Source organism: Cannabis sativa, chromosome 6, assembly GCF_029168945.1.
Source record: "Cannabis sativa cultivar Pink pepper isolate KNU-18-1 chromosome 6, ASM2916894v1, whole genome shotgun sequence".
Taxonomy (NCBI): domain Eukaryota; kingdom Viridiplantae; phylum Streptophyta; class Magnoliopsida; order Rosales; family Cannabaceae; genus Cannabis; species Cannabis sativa.
In genome coordinates, this window is record NC_083606.1 from 19,194,127 (window position 1) to 19,218,491 (window position 24,365).

Consider the following 24,365-nt stretch of genomic DNA (forward strand, 5'->3'; position numbering starts at 1 on the left):
ACTCTTCTCTTGGGAAAGCGACAACAAATACAACTTCCCTAACCGAGAATGACCAAATACCAAATGATCCAACACAAAGGGACATAGTTTCTGTGGCATTTGAAGTCGACAAGGAAGTTACAATAGTCCAAGCCCACTCCGACATGCCAAGGCCAGGAAACCCAAATATTCCTACATTATATGAGCTCATGACAGAGCCTAATTTAGAAATTTGGGAGGACTGGTATGATAGTGAAGAGGATTTAGAAAGTACATGGCAAACATGTACTCGAAAAAAACCGGCAAAAATTCCATCTCGGAAGCCATCTGGAAGCTCCGAAGTCAAATTTCGGAGTTGACTAGATATAAAGGATCAAAAGAGTAAGAAAAGGATCGGCAAGCAAAAGGCCGTTTCCAAAAGAAATGAACTCGAACAACCAAAACGAAATCTAGTAACTCTGGAGGAGTTTTTACCAAAAGAGTTACGGGGCAAGGCAGCTAGTTGTAATGACAGTGTGTCGGATTGCTGCATGACTTTAACAAAAGAAGATCCTGAATCTACCTCACCTGAAAGTGAAAAAGAGGTAGATGAAATTACCTTGCAAGATATGCGGCGGAAAATTTTTGCAAAGAAAGAAAAAGAGGCGAAAGAGCTTGAAGAAGCTAAACAAGACCTTCAAAAGCCTTCATCTTCGGCCAACCAAGAATCCACCAATGACAATCGAAGATGTAAAAACACTGGTGAAGATGAGATGACGCGAGCAAAATATGACATATTGGCTCATCTAAAACGCATCCCTGCTCTTTTAAGCGTTTACGATGCACTGCAAATGTCTCCTGAGCATAGAAATGCACTTGTTGTCGCATTGACAAGTCCTGAATTTTATACGGAGAAAATAGAGCCAATGAAACCTATATCACTTGAGACGCATACCTCTTGTATGGCATGCATAACTTTCGATGATAAAGATCGTCAGTTGGGAGCTGCCTTACATAATCGACCTCTGTACGTGACGGGTATGGTTGCTGATAATCGCGTGAGCCGCATCATGTTGGATTGTGGATCGGCTGTGAATGTACTCCCCTTAAAAACCTTGAGAGATGTTGGTTTACACCCACGTCAATTGTCTCCATCATCATTGACTATTCAAGGTTTTAACCAAGCTGGAGAAAAAGTAAGGGGAAGTATCACACTAAAAATTGAAATAGGCGAGTTAAATTCTGAAGCCTTATTTCATGTTATCGATTCAGACACATCCTACAATGTGTTGTTAGGGCGACCATGGCTTCATGAATATGGAGTCATTCCTTCAACACTCCACCAATGCTTTAAGTTTTGCAAGGAAGGCAAAGTCAAAAGTGTCAATGCAGACCCGAATCCCTTTTATGGGGAACAAGTGAATTATGCTGATGCAAAGTTTTACAAGCCAGCTAATGTCACCATCTTGAAAGGGAAACCTGAGGAGAGCAAACGTCACGAAAACTCAGTCGTACAAAACTCTCCACAGATTAAGCGACTATCCCTTGTGAAATCTCCTCAGTCCAAAGAGGAGAACTTGAAGGTATCTAGCCAAAAACGAACCTTCAAGTATATCCCTAAAAGTCAACGAGGAGTAGGGCAAAAAGCTTTGACACCGATCGAAGATTCGATGACAGCCTTGATGACAAGCTTTACTTTACCACTAAGGAAAATCGATCAGTCACTACCCAAGGGTAAAATGCAAATTTCGGTTTCCTTTGGTAAAGATAGCAAGAAAAATAAAAGAGTCATTACTCTCAATAAAACGTCCTCCACTTCTGTAACTCCGAAAACCTTCAAAACAACGAAGAAAAATGTTCATTTTAAGAAGCAAAAAGGAGTCACAATCCATCAAAATAGTGATTGTTTAAAAGCTTCTTTTGAACCAGATGAGTTAACAGAGGAGGAACAAAAGATGTTTCACAGCGACGATGTTCCTACACCTTCCCCGCGAGTCTCAGTATTTGATAGACTTGAGCCAAGCACATCCACCCCACGAGTGTCAGCATTTGAAAGGCTTGTTTTCCCAAGTGCTCCACAGTCAAAGGGAACTAAAAAGCAAAAACGGTGGATGCCAAAACAGAAGAAATCTTTGAGAATTACTACTCAGGGACATGAAACACAAGAAGATGGAGAAAATTTTGCTCAAGTCAATTACCTCTCTTTCGAAGAAAGCTTGACCGTAGAAGATGAAGGCTCAAGCTCAAACCCTTCGGAAGATTTTATAGACATCTTTCAACCAGCACCTCAGGAATTCGAAGATGGAGGACAAGCAACTGTGGATGACTTAATAGAGATCAACCTCGGGACCGAGGATGATCCAAAGCCTGTGTTTGTCAGTGCTTTATTATCTGAAGAAGAGTTACCACAGTACATACAAGTCCTTCGCGAGAACAAAGATGTATTTGCTTGGTTATACCGAGACATGCCGGGGTTGAACCGAAAGGTTGCTGTGCACAGGTTGGCAGTATCAAAAGACGCTACCCCTGTTAAACAATCTCAAAGAAGGATTCGACCAGAATTACTTCCCAAAGTCGAGGCAGAAATTGACAAGTTAAGAGATTGTCGGTTTATTCGGGAAGTTCAGTATCCTACTTGGCTTGCAAACATCGTCATAGTGATGAAGAAAAATGGGCAACTCCGCATATGCGTGGATTATCGGGATCTTAATCGGGCTTGCCCAAAAGATGAATTCCCACTCCCCATCACTGAGTTATTGATAGATGCTACCACTGGTTTTGATGCCTTATCATTCATGGATGGATTTTCTGGGTACAACCAAATCAAAATGGCACACGAGGACGAAGAGCTCACTGCTTTTCGGACACCAAAAGGCATATTTTGTTATACAGTTATGCCATTTGGCCTCAAGAATGCAGGGGCAACCTACCAAAGAGCAATGACCACAATTTTTGAAGACATGATGCACAATACTGTCGAATGTTATGTCGACGATCTAGTGGTCAAAACAAAAGAAAGGACAAATCATCTTGATGATTTAAAACGAGTCTTTGACAGGCTCAGGCAACACAATCTCAAGATGAATCCTTTAAAATGTGCATTTGGGGTAACATCGGGAAAGTTCCTCGGGTTTATCGTCAGACATCGAGGAATTGAAATCGACCCTGCAAAGATCAAAGCAATTTCGGAAATGCCTCCCCCGCGTAATTTACGTCAACTACGTGGACTACAGGGAAAACTTGCGTATATTCGAAGATTCATCTCAAACCTGTCTGGTAGATGTCAACCTTTTTCGAGATTGATGCAGAAAAATGTCCCATTCATTTGGGATGAGGCATGTCAGAATGCTTTTGAAAGTATTAAAAAGTACCTGTTGCACCCACCAGTGTTGAGAGCTCCAATCTTAGGAAAGCCATTGATATTATATATCACTTCACTCGACCGCTCCTTGGGAGCCATGCTAGCGCAAAATAATGAGGAGGGAAAAGAAGTTGCTCTTTACTATTTAAGCAGAACTTTAGTAGGGGCAGAACAAAACTACCCTCCAATTGAGAAAGTATGTTTGGCTTTAATTTTTGCCGTCACAAAACTACGACACTATTTGCTCTCACATCCTGTGACTTTAGTGTCAAAAGCTGACCCGCTAAGATATATCCTATCCAAGCCCGTGTTGTCTGGAAGACTTGCCAAATGGTCCATGATGTTGTCAGAATTTGAAATTAACTTTGTCCCGCAAAAAGCAATAAAAGGACAAGCTTTGGCTGATTTTCTCGGCGACACCCAATTCCAGATGATATGGAGTTGCGAGAAGATCTCCCGGACGAAGAAGTCTTCACAGTTGATACTTCATCGTGGCAATTATATTTTGATGGGGCAGCAAGAAGTAGTGGGGCAGGTGCGGGAATTGTCTTTGTGACACCGTCAGGAGGCCTGATACCTTATTCTTTCCATATTCTAGCTATATGCACAAATAATGTAGCAGAATATGAAGCATTAGTTATCGGCCTCGAAGTTGCACTCGAAATGAAAATACAATCATTGGAGGTATTTGGCGATTCTCTTTTGGTTATTAAACAAATGAGTGGTGAATTTGCGGTCAAGCATGAGAATTTAGTCCCTTATCATGAAAAGGCTAAATATTTGCTTGGCCAATTTCAAGATATAACTCTAAATCACATCCCCAGATCAAAAAATGGTAAAGCTGATGCATTGGCTAATTTAGCTGCATCACTAACACTTCCTGAAGAAAGGGATATCCAAATTACCATAGGGGAACGCCATGTATTATCTCAATCTACGGAAAGAGTTGAAGAAGAAAATACGGTCAACTTGATAACTTTCCTGGATAGTACAAACGAAAATGACTGGCGTCACCCAATCAAAGACTACATCCAAAAAGGAGTCTTGCCAGAAGACTTGAAGAAAAGAGTGGATGTAAGAAGAAGAGCGCCTCGATTTGTGGTCTTTAATGACACATTGTACAAGCGTTCATTCGACGGAATATTATTGAGATGTCTCTCGATAGAAGAAGCGGCACATGCACTTCAAGAGACTCATGTCGGTACATGTGGCGCCCATCAAGCTGGCCCAAAATTGTCAGCTCAATTAAAGCGGTTGGGTTACTATTGGCCTACTATGGTTCAAGATGCAATTAATTTTGCTAAATGTTGTAAGTCATGCCAATTACATGGAGATTTCATCCATCAACCCCCTCAACCACTCCATCCTTCTATACTGTCATGGCCTTTCGAAACTTGGGGAATGGACGTCATTGGTCCTTTTACGCCACCCTCTTCCAAAGCCCATAAATATATTTTGGCCATCACAGATTACTTCTCTAAATGGGCCGAAGCCGTGCCACTAAAAGAAGTACGGGCGGAAGATGTCGCTGATTTTATAATGACCCACGTAATTTATCGATACGGGGTTCCTTCAAAAATTATCTCTGACAATGCCCTTTATTTCAAATGTAAGGCAATGGTCAAGTTGATGAACAAGTACAAATTCAAGCACAGTTTCTCAGCTAGTTACAACCCGTCTTCAAATGGTCAAGCAGAAGCATTTAACAAAGTGTTATGCAAAATCATGAAGAAAACCGCAACAAAGAATAAGAGGGATTGGCATGAACGCCTCCTAGAAGCTTTGTGGGCTTATAGAACCACTGTGAGGACTGCGACTGGTTGTACACCTTATAACTTGGTGTTTGGGTCTGAGGCAGTGTTACCTTTGGAGGTACAAATACCTTCATTAAGAATTGCTACTCAACTAACAAACCCAGATGAAAATGTGCAAGTCCGTCTAGCCGAGCTTGAAGCATTAGATGAAAAGCGGCTTGCTATTCAACAAAAGCTCGAAATTTACCAGGCCCAGGTAGCGGGGGCATTCAACAAGAAAGTTAAATTTCGATCTTTTTCGGTTGGAGATCTAGTGCTTACTGTGAAACGACCAATTGTCATAACTAGAAGGATGAAAGGCAAATTTGAGGCAAAATGGGAAGGACCTTATGTTGTTACTAAGGTCTTCCTAAGAGGGGCATATGAACTTTCAAATTCAGAAGGCCAATGCATTTATCCGTGTGTTAATGGGAAGTTCATCAAAAAGTTCTACACTTAAACAAAAGGGTATTTACCCATGGTGTAGACAGCGCACTTAAAAAAAAAAAAAGCGAGTGTGCAATGAACTACGTAAGGCTTGATCCCACTCCGGGTACGTAGGCAATCTAGTTTATAACTAGGCCCAGCCACACAAAATAAAAAAATTATCTCCTCAAAAAAAAAAAAAAAATTGTAAAGAACTACGAACGGCTTGATCCCTTAAAAGGGTACGTAGGCAATCTGAACAAAAATTGGATGCAGCCACAAAATAAAAAAAATAAATATTCTTTATTCCTCCTAACAAAGGAGTCAAAATTCTAAAAGGTCTAAATGACAAAATACTATTAGTCCTCAAGGCTAATAAACAAAAAAAAGGGCTAACAAAGACTAAAACTAAAACTAAAGCTAAAAAAATTTAGAAGCAAAGTTGTAAGATCTTCAGTCCATCTGGAGAAATAAAGTCAAAGCGTCGAGTCTCCTCTGGATCTCTGCTTCTTGAATCTTGAGTGTTGCTTTCGCTCTCTCAGCTTCATGGAATTTTTCCACATTAGCTTGGTTCTTTGACTGATCTATCTCCTCAGCGAGATGTCGTTTCTCCTTCAAGGAATCATTGAGACTAGAAAGATCTACTTCAAATGATGCTTTTTCAGCTTCGAACTCAGCTCGCCGCTGTTGTATGGCTAGTTCTGCCGCAATAATCTCTGCTTCCTTTGCTTTAAAATCTTCAAAATCCTTTGTCTTGTTAGTAACAGATATAGACAAATGATCTATAGCTGCCAAATTATCCTTATCACGACGAAGAAGATCTATGATAAGAGATTCATCAAGACTAAGGGCATTCTCAACAACTTGAGCAGAAGCGAGAAACTTTTCTTGAGTTTTGAGCAAGTCATTAACATTATCAGTGACCATGCAACCTCTGCTAAGCCACATTTATAATGCCCGCAAAGGGTACTCAACACGTCGAGTTGCATACTCACGTCAGCACGATGTTTTGAAATGTCTGATGTGGTCAGAGGAGAAGATGACAAATGAAGAATGTCTTTCATGCATTCAATCACAAACTTTTTGGTATGCTCATTCAAGTCTGAGTTGGTGATTGCTGAAGCTGACACTGTCAACACCGGGTTCGGTCGAGGGATAAGCAAATCTGAAGGAACAAGTGATGATGGAGTACCCGTCTTTGCTGAGACAATTGGTTCTGGCGGAATGGTTGGCTCTGCAGGCAATGCCTCACTGTTAAATCCTTTGTTAACATAATCATCAGACCCATCAAAGTCGATAAGTTGTTCATCCCTAGAGCTAGAAGCTCCGAAGCAAGTATCAGATGGTGGCATTTCTGAACTCTGAGTTAGTGGAAAGAAGACATCTTCAATACGACTAGACTCGTCATGCTTCGCACGTTTCTTTTGTTTGAAATGTGGGACTAAGGAATGGACATTTTCTGATCCAATGTCCGACTCAGTATCAGCATAGTTGGCGCCAGTAAATTCATTATGTTGGGGAGGACATCTCTCAAAAACTTCTTCAGGGTTGGAGTAAAGTAAGCGAATGTCTTTGATCACATAATTTTACTCTTCTTCTTTGAATGGTTGCTTGGACAATGTTGAATGAATGGCCTTCACAGAGCTCCCCAAGTATGGAATGCAACTCCTCACCCACCAACGGCAGTACCACCACGTGCATTGACCCATACGGAGAGTCCTAGGAATGTGAAAGTGGATGCCAGTATTTCTCCTTAATATTAAAACCCAAGCTTTAGCGATTTCGCTTATTCCACATTGCCTCCTCCTAGGAATACTCAAACAAAACTTATCTGAGGGCACACCTTGATCGAAACCAAACTGGCGAGCAAATCTGTTAGGATAATAAGGTTCTAAATATGCATCATTACCCACTCTTACGGGTAGCAAAGAAGAACGCATAGAAATCAGTAACTCAAATTTCTCATCAGATAAATCTTCATTATCCAGAAAGTCTAGATCTTTCTCCATGGGAAATGAATATGGCCGATGCATAACATAATCCTCTCCCCTTAAAATATGTCTAGCCCCATTCATGCTTCGGCGTTCAGCAGGGATCCCGCCATACTTACTTAAATGAGGAAGATCCATAAGATCCCAACCACTATAAAGATGGCGAAAATGCTCGGCTAACCAACCTATCACATAATGCATAGGTAAGAAGGCTTGACCTCGTCCCTGGCCATGTATGGCTGAATCATACAAAGCTTGATAAATGTATCCCAAAACAGAGGGTGCAAGTGAAACTTTGTGTCCGTGGGCCATCATTGAAGCCATATAAAAAGTTTCAGGTCTAATGTTGGAGCCCTCAGTAGGAAAAACAAAACGACTTAGCCATAAAGACAAAAAGGCTGCAAGACTACCCTCTTTTGAAATGTTCAATGGAATAGAGTGAAGATTAACTTTTGATTTACCTTTCCTTTGGTCGTCTTCTCCAATGGCCTCACAAGTCGAGTTTTGTCTCACACCTTGAAACATCTTTTTCCCTCTATAGAAAAATTCTATCCACTGCTCCCAAGATACATTTATATCATTTGATTTGGCATAAACTTTGACACTCTTCAAATAATTATAAATTTGAGTGTGGAACCTTAAAAGCTCTGCAGTAGTAGAATGATATGGAGTGCCACCAACCAATTTTTTGTTAAGAGGTATGAACTCTTCATAAGGAATTCCTAAAATAGGTAACCCTCCAATAACCTTCAAATCATACAGAGATATTCCCATCTCACCACTGCTATGATGAAATGTGTTAGACAGAGGACCCCAGAGTTCAGAAAAAGCTCGCCATACAGATCTCTCATAGTGAATGGATATCTCGATATATAAACAGCTCCATAAATCCCAGCATGATTCAAAGTATCTCGATTTGTGCGCAAAATAAGGTCTATCCATTCAATAAGATATGTCGCAAATACAGCATGTCCATGAAAGAAAAAATTGTTATTGGCCTTTTTCTCTGCTAAAACACGATGAAGGCTTGGATAAAAGTCCACTGTGACTTGGTGATCCATATCAGCATCCTGTTTATTGTCAATATCCCCAAGAACTTTAGCTTGAAAATTGGGACCAAAGCCTCGAGTGTGCTGGACAACATTATCATCAAGCGAAGAATTATATTGTAAGTCACCCGAGATTACATCTTCAATCTTACACAAAGAAACAGGATCTTGATGATCATTGGATGCTTTTACTTCATTCAATGAAATTGAGCGTCGATAAGATGGTCCAATCTCTATTTCTCTTCCCAAATTGTTCGGAGCTCTTTGAGAGCCAAGTCCCCTAAAATTAGACATACTGCACAAAAAAAAGTAGGTCAGACGAAATAAAATACAAAATTCTCAAGCAAGATGTGTGTACATAAATGACACGCACTTGCTTGAGGGGGCATCTGTTGAACGATAAAAAAAAAAGAAGAGGAATAAATAAATTTATTATTATTTCATTATTGGTTTTTAAAATAATAATAAAAAAAAATATATCAGTCAAATAGAGAGAAAATAGGATCTCAACTCCCCACTCCCCTATTTTTACTCATCCTTTACGTTACAGGATAAAAAAAAAATAATAATTTTATTGGAAAAAATAGGGTCTATAAATAGGAGAAGTTGAGAACAGAAAAAGGATCGACACTTTGAAAAAAAAAAAGTCTGAGAAAGAGAGAAAAGAAACACAGAGAAAAAAAATAAAAACGATACTTTTTTTGGCAACAATCAAGAAAGCTTCAAGGGTAAGTATTCATGGAATGAATTCATTCCTATTTCTCTTTTTCTTTTGATGTGTATTTTGCTCCTCTCTCATTCTTATTTTTCTCTATTCATTTATGGAATGCCCTTATTCCATGAATGAAAATGGATGCTCTCATCCATGGAATACCCTCATTCCACAAAATATTGGATGCTCTCATCCATGGAATGCTCTCATTCCGCAAAAAAAATATTGGATGCTCTCATCCATGGAATGCCCTCATTCCACAAAAAAATATTGGATGCTCTCATCCATGGAATGCCCTCATTCCACAAAAAATTGGATGCCCTCATCCATGGAATGCCCTCATTCCACAAAAAAATTGGATGCCCTCATCCATGGAATGCCCTCATTCCACCAAAAAATTTGGATGCTCTCATCCTTAAATTAATCAATCAGAATTATTTTTGTTTTTTCTTTAAAAAGATTTTGATTGAGAAATACGGTATATCAATATGTACCTCTCTGAATAAAATGTTGCCATTATATAGAGTCATGGGTTTAAAGGTGATTAAAACACCGACAAAATTGAGTCAGTTTACAAGCTAAAAAAATATATGTATATATCGTAAGCCTAGCTATTATTTAGGTTATATACGATCTTATATATATAAATATATGCTTAAGTTAATTATTTGTTTCACTTGGGATTGTATGACCATATATATGCGTGTACTGACTCTTCCTAAATGGCCATTTAAACACACACATGATATTGATATATAAATTATATATATAAGTATAGATGTCCTGGCATAAAAAAAAAATATATAATGGAGTTGTGAATATAAAAGAGTAAACTCAACCTCGTAACTCTCAAAAGGAAAATTTGGATGTCTATACAAATTAATATATATATATATATATACAATAGCCATACATTGGGACATATAATGGAATGGTGGCAGTTTATAGATGTTTAAAAAAAAAAAGAAAAGAAACCAAAACAATGTATATACACTCATATTTATTACCAGCCGAAGCCTATGTGTCAGTATGTATGTTTATGTATTTCATAAATACATTTATATCATGAAGTGAAGTAATAAAAGATAGAGTGACTTACTGTGTACGCCGAATTGTATATGCAGAATGGTTTCACAATTATGAACTGCTAACAACGATTGAAGATGATATATCAATAAGTTTACAAGTGTTTCAATCGTAAAATAAACAGTCAAGAGGCTATATATATCATGTATCCATTATATAATTCAAATAGGAATTGAATTATAAATAAATATCTTATATACTATCTTTAATTTTAATTGAATAATTTAAATTTAAGATAGTATTTAATAAAAAATAAATTATTATTCCTCAAATTGGAATAAATAATTAAAATATCAACCAAATAATCTTTTTATTTATAAAAGATAATAAAAAGATTTCAAAGCCCAAATTTTATCACCAAAAAGGTGGTAAATTTCTAAATCCATACAAAATGGCATAAAATTCCAAATGAGCTCACTAAAATTAATCTTGGAATATTAAAGAGGTCATTCACCTCACCAAATTTCAAAGAGGTCTTTACCTCACAAAAATCTCAAAAGTGGTAATTTTACCTAAAAATTAAAAAAAAAAAAAAAGTGCACTAAAATTTAAAGCCATACAAATTAAATGGCATTCCAAAAGAGAGGTCATTCACCTCATAAAAAATTAAAATTCGGAACTACGTTTGACTTGATTCCTACAAAAGGATACGTAGGCAACTTAGTTGCTAAGACTAAGTGCAGTCGCCAATACCGCAAAATGGTATGAAAAAAATACAAATCTTAAAATTCCATAAAAGGTCATACACCTAAGAATTTTTTCCAAATTTTCAAAAATAGCAAAGGATTCCTGAAAATGGTCATCTACCGGAATTCTTTATTCACATTTTAAAATACCGTATTCTGAACTACAAGTGGCTTGATCCTTCACAAAGAAGGTATGTAGGCAGCTCAGCTAATTAAATGGACTGAGTTCAGCTGCAATTCCAAATTTACCCCAAATTTCCCAAATTTATTTTAATTATTTAATGTCATTGTAATTGGAATCAAAGGGTATTTCCTTTAAATAAAAGGATTGTAATTAAGAGATTATTTTTATAATCTTGGATGGGTCGAACTTAAATTAATAAACTCTTATGCAATAAATTTAGCATAGGTGAAATTGTGTTTTTTTGCATTTATTTTTAATATTCTAAATGTGAAATTTTTGCTTAACAAGAGTCTTTTAATCAAAACAGCTTTTTCTAAAAGTTGGGTTGTACCAGCTTTAGCTTTTAGCTGTAGCATTTCCATATATTCTTCAATAAGTTGTTTTTTAACTGCTTACCAAACACTTTTTTGTCACAGCTTTTTTGAAAAGCAACTTTTAGCTTTTTCAAAAGATGTGCCAAACAAGCCCTTATAGTGGGTAAGCTTTCTATTCTAGCTACTAACTTATTTTAGTTGATTTTTCCATGATTGCATGAAGCTTTTCTTCACTTTGAATGTTTTTCGATTCCCTCGTTAGATTGTAATCTTTTTGGTATTTTGATCTGAATGATAGTCTTAGGATGTATAATGTGTGATTTCTTGACAAAAAATATATGATTTTGACCTTCGTTGCAATTCTTAGCTTTTTGAGTCATAAAGAACGTGTTCGAGTTCTTGAAAAACACGCGTTTAGATCTGACATGCACCTTGGCCGCCCATGGGGGTCTTGTTCAAGACCTAGCCATCCATGAGTATTTATCATGGGGTCTGGCCGGCCATAGGGGTTACCCCAAAAGCTGGTCCGCCTTGTTGAGATTATATGCCCTAAATATAACTCATTTCAATATAATTAGATTTACTAATAATAAAAAATCAAAAATCATTTTATGTTGCATGGTTCACATGATTTCTTTCATGATTATATGTTTAATGTATAAATTCTATTAAATCCTGAACATATAGTTATTCATGATTATAGTGTTGTCAACACAGTGAAATATAATCATGATTATATGTTTCAAAGTTTAAGTCCTATGATTTGTCAGTACACTAAATTTACACTGACATGATAATCAGCGATAAAGTTTACTTACACCTTGGATAAGTGTTATGTCTTTTCCAGGACATTAGCAAAGTATGCTAGTATCGGGTGTATGGAGTATACATCGGACTGGACCGATATTGACATTGGAGAAGATATTATAAACTTACTGTTATATCTACTAAGTCAATATCACTTAGTTGATCTTAGGTCAATAGATCTTAATCTTGAGATTGTTAGGTTCTGACTTAAATTTATTATTTATGTTCTTTTAACTTGTTCGTTAAAGCTGACCAATTGGATCAGCCCAATGCTTACATCTTGGGAACATGGTAGTACAATTGAGTGGGAGCGTTAATCATATATATGAAATTTTTGTTGGAATTTATTTTACCAGGATCTTAGATCTACTCACAAGTATGTTGTTTAACACCCTAAATATGAACTTTCTAAAACGAAAAAATAAACACATATAAAGTTAAGAAAACCTTACATTGATGAAGCGGAAGTAATGTCTCCTTCCACTCAGATCTCTAACCCTTGTATCCTTTCTGTCGCAGAGTATTATCAAGATCTGAGCCCGAATGTCCTTCTCTTTGAGTTTGATCCTTCACAGTCTTCCAATCTATGATTGAGTTACCACTTGCTGTGTGTGGGCACTTACTCTTTCACTAGGGTTCGAAATATAGAAGAAGAGAAGAGAGAGAGAGGTTTCGGCCAAGGTATAGAAAAGGGAAGGCTCAGTTTTTCTGAAGAGAGAATTTTCTGACAGAAAAGGTTATTCAAAACTTATGTTTGACTGAGCCATCACTTTCTATTTATAGGCAACTACTAGGTTTAAGTTAGGAATTATTTGGCATTAAAATAATGAAAATATCAATTTGAAAAACCTAAATAAGTGGCCGGCCAAGGTGTAGATAATGGGCCAACTTGATTTTGTAGTTTTAACAAATTTTATTTCTATTTTCTCAAAAACGCCAATTTTCCAATTCTAACCATTTAAATGCCAAAACTAATTATTTAATAACTAAAATAGATTATTAAATAATATTGTCATATAATTTAATTATTAACTAGACATATAAAGTCCATTAATAAATAAATAAACCTAGAATCTCTTTTCTTTAAAATTTCGACCCTGCTTAGTGAAAATTCACAAATTAGACATAGTCTAACTTTAGAATTATAATTGATTAATCACAAATCAATTATTGAGTCTTACAAGCAGTATGTTCTCAACTAGAATGGGGACCATGGATCTATATGCTGAGCTTCCAATAAGTGAACCGAATTTACCAAGTAAATTCCTACTTATTAATTCTTCGTTGAATCCATTCTTAGAACTTAGAATTGCACTCTCAGACTTATATAGAGCATATTATATGTTCCACGATATAGATATGCTATCTCATTTAACCATTGTTATAATCTTATTGTGATCAAAGATCCTCTATATAGATGATTTACATCGAGATGGGATAATTTTACCGTTCTCATCCCTCAATGTATTTTGCCCCTTAAAACACTTAGCTACCTGTAAATGGTGTTTAGTGATCTAAGAATTAGTCACTTAAACAAGAGCTCATCCATTTACTTCTATTTGCTAAGCTCGAAGGGAATCATCACTTGACTTCTATACACCAGTAGAAGCTATAGATTCCATATTTATGTTCAGCACTCCCACTCAATCATACTATCATGTTCCCAAAATATACGTATCACCCTGACCCAAAAGTAGGCTTAACTAATAAATCAAAGAACATGAATAGTACTCTTGAGTTGAGCCTAAGCATATCAGGATTTAGATTCTTTTAATCTTAAGATCAACTACTGATATTGACTTGGAAAGATATAACGGTAAGTTTATAATATCTTAACTAAGTTGCAATATCGGTCCAGTCCAATGTATACTCCATACATTCGAAACTAGTATACTTTACTTATGTCCTGGAAAGAACATAACACTTACTCCAAGTGTAAGTACACATCATCGCTGATTATCACATTAGTGTAAATCCAAAAGACTGATGAAATAGGGACTAGGTCTTTTGATTCATATGATCACAATCACATTCCACTGTGTTGACGATACTGTAATTGTGAATAAACATATGATCTGGATTTAACTGATTTTGTGTGTAAATGTAATAAACATATTAAACCATTAGCATGTAAAATTCATGCAAACATTAATCACTTCAAATTTCTTATATTGATAACTAATCAGATTGTAAAGGGTTTTATTTAGGGTACAAAACCCAACAAACTCCCACTTGCACTAAAATAAAACAAACTGTGCAAATAAGTCAATCTAATGTCTTGATCTTCAGATCAAGTGTAGTATATTTGGATCCACCCAAACTTCTTGAAACTAGTTCATAAATACATTTATGAAACATCCTTTACTATATGCTTTACTCATTAAGGGATACTGAAATCTTTACTGTTTTAAAGTACATCTGAATAAACAGAAGACATATCTCTCATATTTTAAAATATGAAATTGAGATAATACAGCGTAGATTTTTCTTCAGCAATATAACTTTCTGGTAATTTCTGAATTCACAAAGTTATAATTCTTCTCTGGTAGAGCTTGAGTTATTATAGAATAACTCCTCCACCCCCAAAGTAAGCACCATCTCAAGAATTTCAAAATGAGTTGGTGAGATACAAGGATAACTGATACACAGTTCCTTAATATCTAACATATAGATCACTTTCATAAATCTTTCTTGAATATCTTCTAATGTTCCTTATTTGATTACATCTCAGATAGCTCCCACTCAATAGCAGACGTCTGGTTAAATAATGCTTTTAACCTCTTATTGTTTGGAGAGTTATCTAGCTGTGACTTTTGTATTAGTCTAAAACTTTAAGTTAAGACTAAGTCATCAACATAGCAGACTAGTATTTGAAGTGAAAAATACATGCCAGAGAATAAGTAATCAAAATTAAAATACCATAAAATTTTATGAGGATTAAGAATTCTTGGTTCAAGTCATTCGAATAGACTGAACTAGAGTTCTTTATCTTATTCTCATAATTTTGATATGTTATATTTATCCATGTGTATAGTTAGACTTGCTTTTCAGTAGTGTTCTTAAGCTTCTATCACAAGTGTCAACCTGATGAAGATGGGTATAGAATTTTAAAATTCTCCCACTCAATTAAGGTAGTGTGAAACTTTATCAAAGAACTTTTATAGGTATCAAACTTTTACTACAATAGTAAGACGAAATGGAAATACAATCAAGATCAAGGATTTATATTAATAATAGCTAAGTCATTATATTACTTCCATGTTTAAAGAAAATATGTGTTACATAGGGAATTGTGGAATAGACTCCACCCCTAAGTATATACATATCGGGTATTGTGGATAAACTCCACCCCTAAGTATATAGAGATTATGATCCACCCCTAAGGGTGGTAAAGATCATGATTCTTTAAGTGTGATAGAGTTTATGTGGAGTTGAATACTATCCAGAGTTCATTAGATAAAAAAGATCGTTGAACTCCATAGTTTTCTTAACTTTTCTCCACCCCTATCAGATCAAAAGATCCTTTTATTAAACAAATTCTTAATAATTGTATTAGAATTAACAATTATTAATAAACATAGAATTAGTTTCTAGTGTTTATTTAATAGAACTCTATGAAGAGTTGTAAATATTATAGAATTTGCTTCAATAATAAAAATACTTACACACATAAACATATAAATATAATGTGGTAATTGTTGATGAAGATAAAGTAAATGAAGCTCAATCTCATAAATTGCAATTGGTTTGAATTCGAAAATAAAATAAACTTTATTAATAATTAAAAAAATATTGCAACAATATGAGAAAAACAGGGACAAATATCCCTAACTAAAATTCGAAATCCAAATTGTCTTTAAACTAAAACAATTAATTCAAAAAATAGATAGAAGAGCTTCGTCTTCATCTGGACGATTTCACCCTTGGTCCAGCTTTCCGATCCAACTCATCTGAGTTCAAGTAGCTTGGCCTATAAGAAGAAGAAAACAAATAAACAAAGTTAGACTAGAATCATAAATCCAATTGGATAATAATTCACTAAAACTCTTAAAGTTTATAAATAGAAATACCTTGTTTCTTTGCAAGAAGCTTAGGACACTGGGGTTTCCAATGACCTTTCTCATTGCAGTAGAAACACTTTCCTTTGAGTGTAGCATCACTAGAAGCAGCAGCCTTTTTTGTTTTTCATGACTTTTGCACGCTTCTTGGTGTTCTTGTTAGGTTTTATGCCCTAAATAAAACTCCATTTCAATGTAATCTATTTTATTCAACATCAATAAAGAAACAGAAGTATTTTTCATTCATTTATGTATGTTTTGGTTCACTTTATCAATTGCTTGTCTATTTGATTTATAAATACATCTTAAACCCTTTTCACATACTTGATCATGTTTATTGTGCTGTCATCACATTGGAAAGTAAACATGACTATGTGAATAAAGTTTCCTAGATTTATCAGACACAGGGTTTTACTGATATGATAATCTACAACAAGAGTTTACTTGTATTTGGAGAAATACTATGTTCTTTCCAGAACATTGGTTAAAGTAAAGCTCAGGTTGGATGCATGGAGTATGCATCGGAAGGGACCGATATTGAACTTTGAGTTAGATTTAATTAAACTTACCGTAAAATCTATTCAAGTCAATATCGCCAAGTTGATCCTAGATCAAATGATCTTAATCCTGTTATGATTAGGCTCAATCTTGAAAGGCTATTCGTGTTCTTTTATTTGTTAGTTAAGCCTACTTTTAGGTCAGGGTGATACGTACATTTTGGGAACACGGTAGTGCAATTGAGTGGGAGCGCTAGCATAAACATGGAATCTATAGCTTCTATCTGGCGAATAGTAAGCAAAGGATGATCTCCTTCGAGCTTGACCAAACGAAAATAAATGGTGGAGATCTCATTTCACATAAGCTGAAATATCATTTATACGGGGTCAAGTATTTTAAGGATAAAATACATAGTAGGGTGTTACGGTAATCTAATCCCTTTACAGTGTAGATCATTCATATAGAGGATCATTGATCACATTAGGATTATAACAATGGATAACTAATGATGTGTCTATATGGTGGAACATATAGAGCATTCTATATACTGACAGTGCAATTCTTAGTTCTATGCGTGGATTCAACGAAGAATTAATAAGTTAGTGAATTTTAGTGCTAAATTCTTGATCTACTTATTGGAAGCTCGGTTATATAGACCCATGGTCTCCCCACTAGTTGAGATAATATTGTTTGTAAGACTCATGTAATTGGTTTTGATTAATCAATTATAATTCACAAATTAGACTATGTCTATTTGTGAAATTTTCACTAAGTAAGGGCGAAATTGTAAAGAAAGAATTAATAGGGGCATATTTGTTAATTATGATACTTTGTATGGTTCAATTAATAAATATGATAAATGACCATATTATTTAATAATTATTAAATAGTTAGAATTGGCATTTAAATAGTTGAATTAGGAAATTGGCATTTTTGAGAAAATCAGATACAAAAGGTGTTAAAATTGCAAAATTGCAAAAAGCAAGGCCCAGTCCACTAAGCCATGGCCGGCCACCTTTGTAGGTTTTTTAAGTTGATTTATTTTTCAAATCTAACCCTAGTGGAATGCTATAAATAGATAGTGAAGGCTTCAGGAAAATTACACTTTCTGAATAAAAAAAACCTGAGCCTCTCTCTCTACTTTGGCCGCCACCCTCACTCTCTCTTCTTCCTTGATAATTTCGACTTACCTTAGTGATTAGAGTAGTGCCCACACACATCAAGCAATACCTCAATCATAGTGAGGAAGATCGTGAAGAAAGATCATCAGCAAAGGAGATTCAGCATCAAGGATTCAGAGAAAGAAGATCCAAGTTCAGATCTTGATAATACTCTGCTACAGAAAGGATTGAAGGGTTAGAGATCTGAACGGAAGGAGTCATTTAATTTCGCTGCACCCAATGTAAGGTTTCTTAAACTTTATATGTGTTTAATTTATTGTTTTTGAAAGTTCTTATTTAGGATGTTAATAAACATACTTGTGAGTAGATCTAAGATCCTGGTAAAATAATTTCCAACAACTGGTATCAGAGCCATGGTAATTGATTTACTTACAAGAAATTTGGACTTTAAAACGATTGTTTGTATGTTTTTGGATGGTATCATGTTGTATTGAGTGTTATTTGATGATTGATTGATGTTTGTAAATTTTCGTGAAAAATAATTGCGATTCTGTTTCTGGAATTATTTTTATTGGATAGTATTGAAAAAATTAAGCAAGTTAGCCTTTCACAGAACTCAATTTCAATTTTATTTGAATTAGTTATGAATTTTTGAAGTTTTGAAAAAATCGGGGCTGTGCTGAAATTTTCCTGCGATCGCGAAAACTGTCCGTACAGCTCAAAATTTCTTAGTTTTTCTTCGATTTTTCATGCTTTTTCATGAAATTAACTTCTGATTTTTTGTATAGTTTTGTATTTATACTATTACTATTCCTAATTCAATTCTAATTATCATTTTGAATTAATTTAATATTTTTTAAATTTAATTCAAGATATTAGTGTAATTTGAATTTGAATAGAATTAGTATCTATCTTCTTGCTTAAAAATCTATCTTATTTTAAAATTTGATTATATCTTATCTTATTTTCAATTTAAATAAGATAATTATAATCATGTAAGTTTTAAATGATATAAGATATTTTGCTAATTTTTTAAATTTTGTTATTTTATTTATTTAAATTACATTTAAAATTTAAAAAGATATTCATTTATCTTTTCTAATTTTTAATTTAATTTTTATTTATAAAATAACATTTAAAATTTAAAAGTAATTAGCAAATTTTTGAAATGATATTTAGGTTGGTTGAAACCTAATTTTTCAAAATTGTAGGTTTAATTTTAAATTTAAATATTTAAATAATTTTCGAATTTTTTTTTATTTTTTTTAATTTTTTCGAAAATTTATTTATTTTTTAATTAATTATTTTCGAAATTAATTATTTAGTTTAAAATTAAATAAATCCTACATCCAACTATCCAACTAACCTTGTTGCAGGAGTATGTGTTTTAGCTTATGTGTAAGTTTTCAAAACCTATTATTACTTGATTGCAAATAGCAATGGTTACTTTTTGCGAGATCTAATGATCTGATGGCTCCCTTGGTCAAGATAATAATATGTAACAGGTATATTTACAATCTTCTTTCATCTGTGTATGACCTAGCAACATGATAGGACCCATCCAAAGTGTGCCTGTGTGAGCCTATGTGTTTAATTTTATTATAGATGCATATAGGTTGATGTTGCTAAAATAAATTATCATAGTTCTTGATAGAATTTATTTAGGCCCATTTAGTTTTTGGGCCTATTCAATTAATAACAGTTGTTCTTATGAAGGTTAAATTCCTCTCTTTTGGGCCTTGTGTGAGAGTTGGGAGCCATAGAAGTGGGTACGACATACTGAACCCAGCCTCCCCTCACATAAACCACCCCAATTGTGAAGGCCCATTTGCCTGATTTGAATGACTGTACTAGGTTAATTACACTAGTTTAACCTAATTAAAATTGATTAGCAACATAATTAGTTTCATTTATTTTGAAATTAATTTAGAAAATCATAGTTTAAAGAATTTTATATTCTAAGCTAAACTATATGTATTTTCTTGTATTTAATTAAATATAGAATTATAACCATCTAGATTCTTTCTGAAGCTTAATCGAATTAAAATGATTATACAAAATACATATAATATTTTCTAAATAATGAGCTTTTAATCAAAAGACATTCGATCTCCATTGTGGGTTTTACACCGCGTTTGTTTTAGTGAGTAATCCTCCCTAATGGAGGAACGTTCATTAGCGATTTCGCACCGTTTAACCTCGCATGATAAGTAGTTTGTAAGTGTTTTGTATGGTATAGATCACCCTAATGGTGGCAACCATACTTGACTTGCAAGTTATGAAACAATGGTGGAAGCTCATAAGATAGAATTGCCTTGACTCTCGCCTAAAGGGGACAACGCTGAATTCCAATCTTGATCGAATAAAAGGTTGCTAGAATGGTTATCATTTTAGATGAGCTGACAACTCTATTCAATGGATGATGCTTTGACTCTCGCCTAAACGGGACACTGTATCAGTTTGTTGAAATACCTTGGAAAATAAACTATGTTAGATTTAGTATTTCTATAACATATGTCATTACTTATTATTTTCTAAACTGTGTATGAATTTATGAACCAAAACCTTACTTCTGTTTTATTGATGTGTTGTAGTGTCATTATGAATAACCCGCACCCCGATCCTCTCTTAGTTACTATCTTAGCAAAAGAACTCTATAGTGTGAAAATGCATCCTGGTAGTTGCATTAACTCGCACCTGTTGATGATGAATCTGAAGTTCCAAAAGGCAAATCTACTAGGAATTGATTTATCAAGAGAACAATGGGTCCAACTTATCCTTAATAGTCTTCATCCGGAGTATAATGAATTTGTTATCTCTTACATGATCAACAATTCTAACTCCTCCGACATGGACAAGCTCGAAGCAGAATTACGAGCCCATGAACGGAACTTGATTGCAATGGGTCCCCCTGGGTTTGCAATCAATAATCGAAGGAAAAGGACTAGGTATGAAGGATCTAGCAAAACTGCTTCTTCAAGTACAATTATCAGACATAATCTTCTATGTTCGAATTGTAATGGAAAGGGTCATCATGAAGAACGATGTCCCAGGCTTCTAAACAATTCAAACGAAGGTAATGCTTTTGTCTTTGAATCATGTGTTTTAGAGAACGATAAATCCATCTGGATTGTTGATTCTGGGTCTACTAACCATGTATGTTCTTGACTGCAGTTGCTTGAAACTTGGGAAAGTCTGCTTCCAGGAGAGTTAAAGCTTGAAGTTGGGAATGGCAAATTAGTATCGGTCAAAGCTAGAGGCAAAGCCCGCATCAAGTTTCAACAAAGATTTTTAATTTTAGAAAATGTTTTATTTATTCCAAACTTTAGTAGAAACTTGATTAGTGTCTCATGTTTGCAAACACAATCTTATATATTGAATTTTTCGAGTACAAATTGTTCAATTTCTCGTAATGGATTTCAAATATGTGTTGCTATAATGGAACAAGGGCTTTATGTTTTAAGACCGAGTACTCAAATCTCACTAAATAGTGAACTTTTCATTGTAGCTAGACCTAGAAACCTAAAAAGAAAAGAGATTGATAATGATGATCAAACTTATCTATGGCATTTACGTTTAGGTCATATAGGCTTTGATAGACTCAATAGGCTCACCAAAGACGGTCCATTGAAAAATGTCGTCTTAGGTGAACTGCCAGTATGCGAGTCCTGCCTAGAAGGAAAAATGACTAAACGTTCTTTCTCTGCAAAGGGAGAGCGTGCCAAAATCCCTCTAGGGTTAGTGCATTCCGATGTCTGCGGACCTTTGAATGTCAAAGCCCGAGGTGGTTATGAGTATTTTGTCATTTTCATTGACGATTTCTCTAGATATAGTTTTCTTTACCCTGCAAAAGAAATCTGAAACGTTTGAAAAGTTTCAGGAATTTCATGCTTTGGCCCAAAACCAATTAGGTAAATCATTAAAGATCTTGCGAACTGATAGGGGTGGAGAATATATGGATATGCAGTTCAAAGATCATTTAATTGAACTTGGAATTGAATCCCAATACACTGCCCCAGCCACTCCACAACAAAATGGAGTTGCAGAAAGAAGAAATCGCACTCTTTTGGAAATGGTTAGGTCTATGCTGAGTTATTCAACTCTGTCTACGTCCTTCTAGGGATATGCTATACAGATGGCAAATGACATTCTAAATGTTGTTCCATCTAAAGCAGTCCCTAAGACACCCGTTGAACTTTGGAATGGTCGAACACCTAGTTTACGCCATTACAGAATTTGGGGGTGCCCTGCTCATGTCTTAAGAAAGAAAGAAGGCAAACTTGAATCACGTACCGAAGTATGCATGTTTGTCGGAAATTCTAAAGAGACTAGGGGTGGACTATTTTATAGTCACAAGGATAACAAAGTGTTTGTTTCTACAAATGCTACTTTTCTTGAAGAGAACTATATTAAAGACTACAAACCGAAAAGTAAAGTTGTTCTAGAGGAATTGCTATCAGATATAAGTCCTTCCAATGTCCTGTCCTCTTCCACTCGTGAAGAAGACAATCCCACTCCCTCAGTTGAACAAACTGAGAAATCTACTACTAAAGTTTCTGTTCAGAAGACAACCGTACCTTGTCGTAGTGGGAGGGTTTCAACAAAACCTGCTCGTTATGGCTTGGATGGTGAAATCAATATGGTTGTAGGTGACGGTATTGATGACGATCCATTAACCTATAAACAGGCAATGGCTAGTCCGCAACGGAAACGATGGTCAGCCGGCATGGATTCAGAAATGGATTCCATGAAAAAGAACAAAGTCTGGGAATATGTAGACGCACCTGATGACTATCATCCGATAGGATGCAAGTGGGTTTACAAGAAGAAAAGAGGAGCTGGAGGCGAAGTCGAAACTTTTAAAGCTAGACTTGTAGCCAAGGGTTATACCCAAAGAGAAGGCGTGGACTACGAGGAAACTTTTAGTCCTGTTGCCATGCTCAAATCCATCCGAATTCTTCTCTCCATAGCTGCTGCTTTCGATTATGAAATCTGGCAAATGGATGTCAAGACTGCCTTCCTTAATGGGGTACTTGAAGAAACCATCTATATGGAGCAACCAGAAGGTTATGTTCTTCCTGGGCAGGAAAAGAAAGTTTGCAAGTTAAATAGGTCTATCTATGGACTTAAGCAAGCTTCTCGCTCATGGAACAAGAGGTTTGATGAAATCATCAAGACCTACGGCTTTCTTCAGAATGAAGATGAACCTTGTGTTTACCAACTCAAGGAAGACCAAATAGTAGTATTCCTGGTCCTTTATGTTGATGACATTTTGATCATTAGAAACAATGTCAAGAAAATGACTCACATAAAGGAATGGCTCAACACTCAATTCGATATGAAAGATTTGGGTGAAGCAGCCTATGTTCTTGGTATTCAGATTATAAGAAACCGGAAGAACAGATCTCTTGCTCTCTCTCAAACAACCTACATAGACAAAGTCTTAGAGAGATTCTCCATGAGCAACACCAATGGGGCAAACATGCCTTCTAGATATGGTATTCGTCTATCTAAGGAATAGTCTCCGACTGATCCTCAAGAGATAGAGGACATGGCAAAAATTCCTTATGCCTCTGCAGTTGGAAGTCTAATGTATGCAATGTTATGCACTAGACCTGACATCTGTTATGTTGTTGGAATCGTGAGCAGGTATCAGTCTAATCCAGGACAAGAACATTGGAATGCAGTTAAGTATATTTTGAAATACTTAAAGAGTACAAGGAATCTTGTGTTAGTCTACAAGGGTGGTGCTTTAAATCCCATAGGCTACACTGATTCAGATTTCCAGGCAAGTCTTGAAGACAGGAAATCTACATCTGGGATGGTGTTTACTCTTGGGGGTGGAGCAGTGGTTTGGAGAAGTGCTAAACAAACCGCGATATCGGACTCAACTATGGAAGCTGAATACATAGCGACGAAGAAGCTGCTAAAGAACTTGTCTGGCTAAGAAAGTTCTTCACCAGCATAGGTGTTGTTCCTGGTATGGAAAAGCCTCTGGTACTACTCTGTGATAACAATGGAGCAATAGCAAACAGTAAACAACCTCAAAGCCACAAGAGAAGCAAAAACATTGAAAGGAAGTATCACATTATCAGAGAATACGTGGCAAGAGGGGATGTACTAGTTGAGAAAGTTGACACAGAGGACAACCTAGCTGATCCATTCACCAAAGTCTTGGCCGTGACAGCCTTTGAAAAGCACCGTCAGAATTTAGGATTAATTGATATGTACTAATTAGTTTTATATTAGTCCAAGTGGGAGTTTGTTAGGTTTTATGCCCTAAATAAAACTCCATTTCAATGTAATCTATTTTATTCAACA

At 35.4% G+C, this 24,365-nt stretch overlaps 1 protein-coding gene across 1 annotated transcript; it reads left to right on the top strand.

The window, feature by feature from the left end:
* Nucleotides 1-509: 509 nt before the first annotated feature.
* LOC133039196 (uncharacterized) lies at nt 510-3,875 on the top strand. Its single transcript, XM_061118031.1, has one exon. It carries the CDS (start codon nt 510-512, stop codon nt 3,873-3,875), a length of 3,366 nt encoding a protein of 1,121 aa, XP_060974014.1.
* Nucleotides 3,876-24,365: the final 20,490 nt, after the last annotated feature.

Excerpts from the sequence above, each read along its gene's own strand:
- LOC133039196 (XM_061118031.1), top strand. The coding sequence starts at position 510 with ATGACTTTAACAAAAGAAGATCCTGAATCTACCTCACCTGAAAGTGAA.